At 38.5% G+C, this 10,801-nt stretch overlaps 1 protein-coding gene across 1 annotated transcript in view; it reads right to left on the bottom strand.

Annotated features, from left to right (window-relative positions):
- Nucleotides 1–3,519: 3,519 nt before the first annotated feature.
- Nucleotides 3,520–10,801, bottom strand: part of MCU (mitochondrial calcium uniporter) — a 171,768-nt gene continuing 164,486 nt past the window's right edge. The window contains exons 6-8 of the mRNA XM_089670731.1: nucleotides 9,166–9,369; nucleotides 7,361–7,477; nucleotides 3,520–5,911 (exon numbers count right to left, since the gene is read on the bottom strand). Coding sequence (XP_089526857.1) covers nucleotides 5,831–5,911; nucleotides 7,361–7,477; nucleotides 9,166–9,369 — 402 coding nt within the window. The 3' untranslated portion in view covers nucleotides 3,520–5,830. The remainder of the gene's footprint in view (nucleotides 5,912–7,360; nucleotides 7,478–9,165; nucleotides 9,370–10,801) is intronic.

Genomic DNA, 10,801 nt, shown 5'->3' with positions numbered 1-10,801 from the left:
CGAAAATTAAATCCTGCTAGATCACATCAGACAGGTCCCTTTTGCAGGTATAGCTACAGTGGGTACAGAAAAGAATCACCCCCCTTTAAAATCATATTGTGTTGCTTTGCAGCCTGAAATGAAGACAGGCACAATTATTGTTTTATCCAGCTGCATTTACTCAGTGCAACATACAACATACAACATTCCAAGTGAAAGATATAACATCAGAATTTTTTTTTTTTTTTTTTTACACAATTCCAAAAAATTGGAAAAAAGGATCACCCCCTTCCTAAAAATTACTTGTAAACTCAATCAGGTGTAGCTAATCACCTTCTCAATTCCACACAAAGCCATTTAATTTTCAGCTGTGGTCATTTTGATTAGCTCAGCATGAAAAGAGCTTTCCTGGAGCATTTCAATTCCTGGGAGTGCAACTGAAACAAACTATGGGAGGCAAGGCACTGTCAAAAGATGTCCGGGATAAAGCTGTGGGCAGGTACAAGTCAGGAGATGAATACAAAAAAAATTTCAAAGGCTTTATCAATGCCTAGAAACACAGTGAAATCTATTAAGAAGTGGATAGTACTTGGTACAACATTGACCATCCCTAGATCAGGACGTCGCTCCAAACTGGCTTCTTCACAAATATGGCTCGTATGTGGAAGAAAGACCCCATGGAGAAAGGTGTTCTGGTCAGATGAGACTAAAATTTAATTATCTGGCCTCATAACTAATCAATATGTCTGGTGGAAATCCAATCCAGCTCACCATCCAAATAACACCATTCCTACAGTAAAGCATGGAAGTTGTAATATCCTGTTATGGGGATGCTTCTCTGCAGCAGGGACTGGAGCACTTGTCAGGATAGAAGGAAAAATGGATGGGGCAAAATAGTCAAATTCTTGTGGAAAATCTGCTGCCCTCTGCCAGAACATTTAATTGGGAAGAATATTTTACTTCCAATATGAAAAAGACCCAAAGCACACAGCAAAAATTACCACACAGTGGTTGAAGGAGAAAAAGGTGAATGTCCTTGCATGGCCAAGTCAGAGCCAAGATTTAAACCCCATTGAAAATCTGTGGAATGACTTGAAGACTGCAGACCACAAATGGTCACCATCAAATTTAACTGAACTCGAGCAGTTCTGCAAAGAAGATTCTGCTACATGTCTTTACTTAAAAAAAAAAAAAAAAAAAATCCCAATACATGTAAAATAATTGGTTTACGTGAAAGTTATAGCGTTTACAAATGGCTGTATATATGCTGGGATTTTTCTTTTTTATTTATTTTTTTTAATTTTTACTAGTAATGGCGGTGACTGCAGCGGGCATTCTGACTATGGAGGGAACTGACAGGAAGGGGTTAACATTAGGGGCAATCAAAGAGTTAACTGTGTGCTGTTTCACTATGTGCTGTGTCCGTGTTCTTCATTGTAAGCACACGGGTTTGCTTTGGATGGCTGTGCATAGCACAGCCATCCAAAGCAGTGTGTACGAGCTGACAGTGAGGAGAACTGTTTTGTTCACAAACAGTTCTCTTCTTCGTTGGAGATGTTCGGCAATCACTGGCCGGGACCCGGTAGTTGACAGCCGCGGGTAGGATGCGCACGCCCCCTACCTGGAAATAAAAATCATATTATATATATATATATATATATATATATATATATATATATATATATATATATATATATATATATATATACACACACACACACACACATACATATACACACACACGTGGTTTTGTGCACCCGTGCCGTCCTGTAGCAGTAAAAAAGTGCCTATGCCATTACAAATTCAATAATTGCTCAGTTGTGCTCTAATTTTTTGGCACTGTGCTGCTGACAGCCTAAAGATTTACTGCTACTTAGGGGTTCAGCAAGAATAGACAGGAGCAATGTTGGAAGCAATTTACAGCACATATTAATTTTAGCAGCATAATTATTAGTGTGGAATGCATGTTCCTTGCTAAACAACTTTTTTTTTTATTAAGTTGTTATGGGTAATGTTCTGCTTTAAAGTGTAATTTCACTTATTTCTAACAAGAGAACCCATTATCCTTGCTAAGCTATGCAGTGAAATGAAGAGTTGCCAGTTCAAGTGGCCACGTGGCAATTATGTCTATTTTCTCCTTCACAATTCACAATTGACTTCTGCACTAAGTTCCTATACCTTCCAATAAATTCTGGTAACGGAACATGGTTTATCTAGTTTTTTTTGGTCAAAATTTGTTTACGATTAGGCTGCCAATCTTTACATGCACAGGTACCCAGATAAATTCATATTGATGTATAAGCAGTCAAAAGAGAAAAGAATTATAACCAAATATATAGTCTGCTAGACCAGGTAACTACTGCATTGTCAAGTATTACTAATATTACTAATATTTCAGCAGCAGGCTAAGGTGACGAGGGTTTATAGGCTGTGACAATCCCCACGTACTGTTGGACAGTCCGATCTTTTCCAGTCTGAATTCTTAGGAGAAACTGAAGGGTTCAATGAGGTGGTAGATTTAGATTTCCAAATATGCAATAAATAATGACAGATAGAACCTGTTTGAGGATTATGGGCACCATATCTGGTGTCTCTTTTCCTATGGTTATGTATGGGCAGCATACTTGGTGTCTCTTTTCCTATGCTTACAGAATAAGCTGTTGCATTTAAAGATTTGAGGATGACAAAAACCCATGATAAACCTGTACACAACCTCAGAGACATCAATAAATTGATTATCAGATCATATAACAAAATAATAAGTTAAAACAAGTGATTAATAGCTGTTCTATACATTAGAAAAACATTGCATAATGTGCCTGGTAGGTTTCTTTAGGCAAAGATATATTTAAAGTTTAAAGGATACCTATCTTGAGAAACATGGAGCTTGCCATCATTGCTTGGCTGTTATTGTGGCCCTCTTCTTTCAACATCCTGGAGTCAATAATGAGGGACAAGATAAGGGCTTCTATATTTCTGATGTGCCTGGTTCCAGGTCAGTATTGATGCCAATAGGTCAGGAGAACAGTCAGGCAACTAGTATTTTTAGGAGGTCAGCGATGGTAGGCCCCATATTCATCTCAAGACAGCTTTACTTTATGAGACATCTAAAAACTCAACAGTACATAGATTAAGCAAAACAAAAAATGATTATTCGTTTCATTGGATTGCAATTTACATATTCAAAACTGCATTTCTTCTTGCAGACCAACAACATGATGCCAGGTAAACTAGTGCATTTATCCAGGAAGGGTATTAAAAGACCGGCAACTCTGCTTGGGATGAATCTAATGTATAAAGATCAGAGTTCTCTGTAAGATATTTAATTATCACAGAGTAATGTGAAGTCTCCATCTAAACTAGTCACAAAGACCTTTCTTTTAGGTCTCCCACATCCAAAGATGGAAAGCTCATCTTACTTCAACAAGTCATTTTCTTATAGGTGCAGCTGCAAATCTATAGGCAGGTCACGTGTATTTAGCGGTTTTGGCCACAGGTTAGCTTTTCATGAATGCACATAGAAACACACAAACATACAACTTTACTTGAAAAACAGAATAAGTGTTTATTGTTGCAGAATTACATGATTCTTTTATACATATTTCATAAATGATACAGGATTTTACACATCTATATTTTGCTTATTTATAGGACATTCCTCCATGCTCCAAACCTCCCCGCACACTCACACTCAACCGACCCTTTGAGACAATTCCTGTGTTTTTACTGCTTCGAAATACTTCATACAAACATGTCTAGACCATTTGTTGCAGGAGGTGCCCCAATGGGCAACTGCTCCTACCCCCATCAGCAGCAGAAGTGCAAATGGTAAAAAGAAGAGCTTTACGTTGAATTAGTGTTAAAAAGAGCATCTCCTGTGCAAGATCACAGTAATCCAAGCAGAAACATAGGCAAAGGGTCATTATGCTTTGGCCATACCATGAACATTTGAGTACCTTGTCATTTTAGCTGCTCTGCCTTTAACAAGGAATCTAAAGGACTACTTGTGATACTCTGTACTCTTAATTAGGGTCTCTCTCCATGGAGATGATTGTCAATCGTGCTTATATCACATCAGCCACCCTTGCTTCATTCATTAACATGATTTCTAGGGCACTGCTTGAAAATACAGATCAAGGCATAGGATCCCACCAGAGAGAAAGGTAATGGGAATGACACATTACCACCAAGAAATTTATTATTGCCTGTGCTTTGAGGCCTACGTTCTGCAGGGATCTACAATCTTGAACAAAACACAAGACATAAAAGACAAACAAGTACATGATGGAAAACAGATTTAATCCACCTGAGAGGAGAGAAGTAGGTGACAGTTATTAAGACTTATACGGCAGCATGTGCCAGCTATATTCCACGTGGACTCAAGATTTAGGCTGGCAAAGAGTCCTTGGTAGCATAACTGCCAGCTATTAATTAATACATGAAGAGAACATATACTCTCCTCTCGATTTCATTATATGCAAGGCACCAGTCAACTGGCTTCACTTCTTTAGTTCTGTAATCCTATCCCTGAAGTAGGAGCCTTTCACAGTGGGAGTCCTTTAAAAAATGTCTCTGCAAACTTGTAGCCCAAACACTCCCTCATTTGCCCTGTTTCAACACCCCCCAACAAGAGACTGCACCATTTTGATATTGAAAGTCTGTGGAAGAGCAGCGTATTCCAAGAAAAAACAAAAAAGGAACGAAAACCCCCTGAAATCTTTGGAACAAAGATGGAGGTTATATCTCGGCCTTGGCCACTCTCCAGCTCTTTAGTGATATGTAGATAAACAAAATGTAGACAAAGCTGGACGGTTTAGGTGGCGTTTTCATCCAGGAAGAAATTGTATTTCCACCAGCAGAAGACCAACTTGAAAATGTAAATCTTTATGACTTTATTTGATAAATCATGATAGAATGAGGTGGTAACCCTTTTGATTTTTTCATGCAACCCTGATATGCTACTAAGCCACTTCCCAAGAGTGCGGGACAGGGGAACATCTCCCTCCCAAAAAGAACAGACATAAAAACCAATCATGCATTGAGCCCCTGAAATATATATAGCCAAGGCTGTGGGAGAAATAGGGACAAGGGACATTTAAGAAAGTGATTACAAGAAAAATCACGTGCGTTTTTTTTTTCTCTTTTTTTTTAATGCATAGCAGAAAGTCTCACGGTGTTTGGGACTTGGATTAAAATGGGACAGTGTTGCACCTTAACATGACATGTGCACGAACCCGGAGTTCATCAGAAGAAGGCAAGAAGACCTCAACCAAGCCTCGATAGATGCTTCTCAAGGGTAGAGAAAAGCGTTATGCTGCAGTGACTTCTGGTCCAACGCTTCTCCAAATGGCATTAAGTTGTGCGCTATGTTACTGGCGTACCTTCAATGGCTCAGCAAACTAATAATCCATCTTTTTGTTTTAAATAGGCACTCTGCCGCACTTTAACTTGTCATAAAACCAGGCGAATGAAAAAAAAAATAAAAATAAAAAAAAAATGAACATTTAATTGCTTTGGGACCCTGGTCCATAAATTTCACCATTCACCTTCATTCACCAACAAGTAAAATATATATAGTTTCAATAAGAAATTTCTTAAGCCCTTTGAAATAGGCTTTTAAAGAGGTCAAGGCCCCAACCTTCAATTAAATTTCATTTTTAATCTTCCGTTTGCTTTTTTTTTTTTTTTTTTTAACAAAAGGTTTAAAAATTTAGGGAGAAAAAAAAAAAGGGGGGGGGGAAAATGATCACCCATCCCATTATCATATCCCAGCTACCACCTATAATGCTTTTATTTCAAAGGCAAGAGATATCCACAGGTTTTGCTGGGGATTTTAAGAGTTGTACAATGATCAATCCTTAGCATCTTCAATTTGTTGGATTGGAAGATGTAGCTGCAGGGGGTCACGTAACCTCTTAAGGTCCAACTCAGCCTAAGAGATAAAAAATAAATATGTAATTATTCCTATTATAAACTTCTAAGGTATGCTAAATATAATGTGTAAGTATGTCACGTATGTTCTGCAAATTAAATTTTGGGAATATTTATAAGCGCTTAAGCAAAGGGAACAGCTGCATATGGTTAACTGCAACTATAAAAATGTACTAAAAGACTACCTAATTCCAGAGAGTGGAAAATATGTTTTTACGCATTCCTTTAAACTACACATTGCAAATTTTAAAGGATAACTATCACAAAACTCACTGTATTCTGCAAACTGTATGTGGCTGATCCATTCAATGCATTTTTTTTTCTTTTTACATGCCTTTAGCTATATTTTACGCATGTAGCTTGAGCAATTAACAAAAAAAAAAAAAAAAAAAAAGGACAAGGATTTGGATAAATCATACCCTGACTGCTAGTTCCATCAACTCAAAATGACTGGCTTCCTAACTAGATATCATGGAGCTGCAGAGGCTGAAAGATACAGTTTCCCTGCTAGATCGGTATACGCAGATGGACAAAAGACTAGGAAAAATGACACTATACTCAACCTAGAGTCAAAAAAATGTCATTACACAATCCACTATGCAAAAAAAAAAAAAAAAAAGCAGTCGCAGCAATACTGAGGAACCAAACAGATAGCACTGGCAGGTAGAGTGCCAGTCTGGAACTTTTTATATGTGGAAAATACAGCTCTCACTCAATGCCAGGGGTGCTTGAGAAACTTCAAAAACATTCTTATTTAATAAATATAAGTCATGTAAATAAAATGGGTACTTTGAAGGCACCCCTGCCAGTAATTGGACTTCACATTTATGTTTTCCATTTGTTGGTGTATTTTCATTAAGTACCATTAACACCTATGAAATAGGTGTTTATGGTATGCACACCAAAATGAAAGAAGCATAATTTTTGTTTATTTAGCTTGTATCAACCCCTATCTGTCAGCTTTGCTCTACAGTTTGGTCTACATGAAAATTGTGAGAATCTTCAGAATAGAGAGCAACTAAAATGGATCAAAGCACTGGTAAACTAGAAAGATACAAGACAGAAGATACAAGACAGCAACACATTCCATTATCTGTGAACATGTGTGAATTCAGGAAAGCTGGCTTAAAGTGATTACAAAAAGAAAAACTTTCTGGCTCCCCTGTCAACTGCCCCCATAGCAACACTTGCTATGGGGCACTCTTGTTCGCTCAAAACACGAGACAGCTCTGTGTGTCCATTGAAAAAAGAGAAAAAAAAAACCTGGCTCCTCTCCCCTGCTGACTGCCCACATAGCCAGGCACTTGCTATGGGGCACTTTTACTCGCTCAAAACTCGAGTCGGCTCTGTGTGTCCAGAAAAGAAAAAAAAAAAAAAAAGTTGTGTACTAAAAACATATCATGCCAGGCAAAGTAGATTAAGAATCAAATCATCCTAATTTTTTCCATACCTGAGCAATGGCATCCTTGAGTCGATTATATTCTATAACATCAAATTTTTCTTTTTTGGCCGATTTATGGAAAAAATGTAAGAACTGTCTATCACTGGCATCTGCATACATATATTCCTACAAAGGAAAAAAAGCAAAAAAAATGTATATGTTTAAGAGTTTGCATTCATGCTACACATATTGTACTATGCTGCCTCTGTTAACCAAATAAATGTCTGTTTTTATTTTTCCTGTGCAGGAAACCGTGTTAATGAGCATGATTTATACCAATACATGAGCTGGCAATGTTTATGGTGGAATACTTTTCATACACAGGCTTTAAAAAAGGACAATATATGAAAGGTTTGTTTATAAAAGTAGGTATTTCTGCTTCGAAATATCCCAGATAACACACACATAAGGCTGCATTCACCCTTTCACACATTCCCACTCACGATTTTGGTTGAGTAATTTGCACGCGATTTTGTGTGTTGCACATAGGACAGCCCATTCATTTCCTGGGCTGCCCTATGTGCATTTTTCACCTGAAAAGAAGCTCATGCTCATTTTTGGGTGATGAGATTTTTAAAGGTGCTTTTTGCTGTGGCACCGTCATGCAACAATTGTGGCAGGATCTCATTGCATTTAGGGTGCCTTTAAAGGATAATGGTACGCAAATGTGAGCCGTGCAGCGATTGCCACGTGATTTAGAATTGTGGCAGTTCTGCCTGCGATTCCAAATCGCAATGTTTGAATGGAGCCTTAGAGTAGAACTATGCTCTGCCAATATGCTCTGAAAATATTTACTGCAGAACTTAAAGTTTAACTCAAAAAGGGGAAGATCCACTGTTCCTCCCTATTCCTCGCTCCTCTGTCACAACTGGCAACTTTTTTAGGGGGGGCTGGAACGGGTTTTGACAGATACCCGCTCCCACTTTTGTGCCAACTGCCTAGGTCATTAAAGCAGAAGTTTACCTCCTTGCAGCCTCTTGGGACACGTCACAGGCCTCAAGAGACTTCGGGATCATTCACAAGGCGCAGTGTGGCTTGCAGATGCATAGTGGGCAGCTTGCTGTGGAGCTATGAGCAATCACAGTCGGCTGCCCACAGTTAGGATGCTGGCAATGGGGACAGAAGAGCAGTGAGCAAAATCGTTTGGGAGAGCATAGCGCTGAATCTCTGGACAGGTCAGTGAAAATTAATTCAGCAGCTACAAAAACTGTAGCCGCTACATTTAATAAAACAAAAACAGAAAAAAAAAAAAAAGGCTAAAGAGCCACTAAGTGCAGATGTATTTTTAATTACAGATTGTTTTGCCCCCCCTGCAAAGTCTACAAATGCATTATTGATCCTGCCAATGAAATCTAACCAATGCAACTTCCTGTGATGGTGTGGCAATGATGCTGCACTGCTCTTGAATTCAGAGCAGAGTTTGAAATGTTGTAGAGGAAGTTCCCATCAGCATTGTCACGGCTGACTCTCAAGCCTGTAGCTTATCAATCAGCACTTCACTACACCTAGTGCCATCCACTGTTTTCTGGATTGACAGCATTGTTGTTGAAAAACTCCCACTGTAAGCTGTAGTGTCAGAGGGGGGAGCATGTGAAACAGAAATCCAGGAGGGTTTGACCTGGTCAGGGAAGGTAAAGTAAGTCTTTTTTTACTTCATGAGGCTTGTGCATCACATAGTAACTGGATTTGGTACTTGTTTAGACTGTCATACAGGAGCCTTTAGGAATAAGTCACCAGAAAACTCTGCACTGCAAGCCCATTCCATGAACAGCACATTAGAGCTTCAGCTCTATTCAAAGACATGTCATTCTTACCCTGCCTGTTAGAATATAATAGGCACATCCTGCAATGCCTGTGCCGTAGGTGACAAAGTACGTGACCGGCTCCATGATATCCCAGGAGTATTCCCACCATGTCAAACGAGCAAAGACTCCAAATTGTACAGACATATATGCTAACATTCCCCATTGAGCCCATCTTGTCTTCTTTGCTGCTCGTCGAGCAATATGAAGCCGAACCTAAAATTTACAAAAAAGGAGAAAAAAATTGGTATACTTTTTGACCAAAATGTGTAAGCTGCTTCTAGTTTTTTGTGAGGACAGGACTGAACATTCACATTTGAGTCATATGCATCTGGTGTATATGTGCAAGTGAACACTGCTCTAATTTAAAAAAAAAAAAAAAAAAAAAAAAAAAATCCCATGTTTTTGAAGAAGTTATGATGGATTTAGAATGCAACGTTTCAGAAGCAAGAAACACCAACATGCACAAGCAATGCCAAAACAAGGTCCTTTAGCACCAAGGGCAAAAAGGTCAAAGTGCAGCTCCTGTACATGACCTGCTAACTACTGCAGCAGCACAGGTTGCAAGTCCTGTCCATTCAAAATGAATGGGCTGCCAACACACCCCAATACGCTTAAAATTGCACATAACTCTTTTTGTTTTCGAACACTGAACAATACCATGCATTGCAGCGTGCTACAGCAGGTGGATAATCCTAGTGTGGTGAGATGCCATTCAAAAATGAGTACTCTAGGTGAAAGCAGGGGCGGACTGACCATTTAGAAACCCGGGCACTGCCCGAGGGCCCGGGTTCAGTAGGGGGCCCCATGAGATGCCCCTGGTACCTTTTTCATTGGCTTTTTTGAGTTTGGGAAAGGACACAGGGGCCCCATGATCCCCTATTGCCTGGGGGGCCCCATGAGTTGTCAGTCCGCCCCTGGGTGGAAGTCATTAGAACTGTATGTGGGGGATTTGTGGACCACTTCATGTCTGCCGGGCAGGGTCAAGCATTGTTTAACTTTCTGATTTGCTCTCACTGTGGCTGGAGAACAGATATTCAGCAAAACTTTTTCTTTCACTGTGGGATGTGCTCTGTGTGGCGATTGCATATGATCGACAATGTGCAATCAGCAGTGATCATCATGCAGAGCAGATCGTTCAATGAATAAACAGATAATATTGATAGACATGAGCACAACAAAAAATATAGTTTAGTTTCGATTCATTACTTAAATTTCATTTAAATTAATTTAAAATTCAATTTGAATTGTCCTATTAAGGTCGAAGTATCGAATCGGCATTCATATTCAAATTTATTCTATTTGAAACTTGAATTTCGGAAGGGGGTTATATTCTATGTTTTTTCTATCCTATTCTTTATTTTAGATTCTATTTTATTCTTTTATCTATTCTGTTTTACTGTATTCTTTTCTATTCTGTTCTTTCCGAAATTCGAACTTCAGAAGGCAGCTATATTCTGTTATTCTATTCTACTCTGACTATCCTTTTATTTTCTATACCCTTATTTTTTATTCTATTTTATTGTATTTTTAGTTTATATTCTATTATATTCTTTTGTATTTTATTCTATACCTATTTTCTTTTATTCCTTTATTTTCTATTCTGTTTTACACTATTCTTTTCTAGTTCTTATTTTCTATTTTATCT

This window comes from Staurois parvus, unplaced genomic scaffold, assembly GCF_062004578.1.
Source record: "Staurois parvus isolate SC_StPar_1 unplaced genomic scaffold, SC_StPar_1.0 ptg000094l, whole genome shotgun sequence".
NCBI classification, from domain to species: domain Eukaryota; kingdom Metazoa; phylum Chordata; class Amphibia; order Anura; family Ranidae; genus Staurois; species Staurois parvus.
This window is presented reverse-complemented; position numbering and strand designations above follow the sequence as displayed.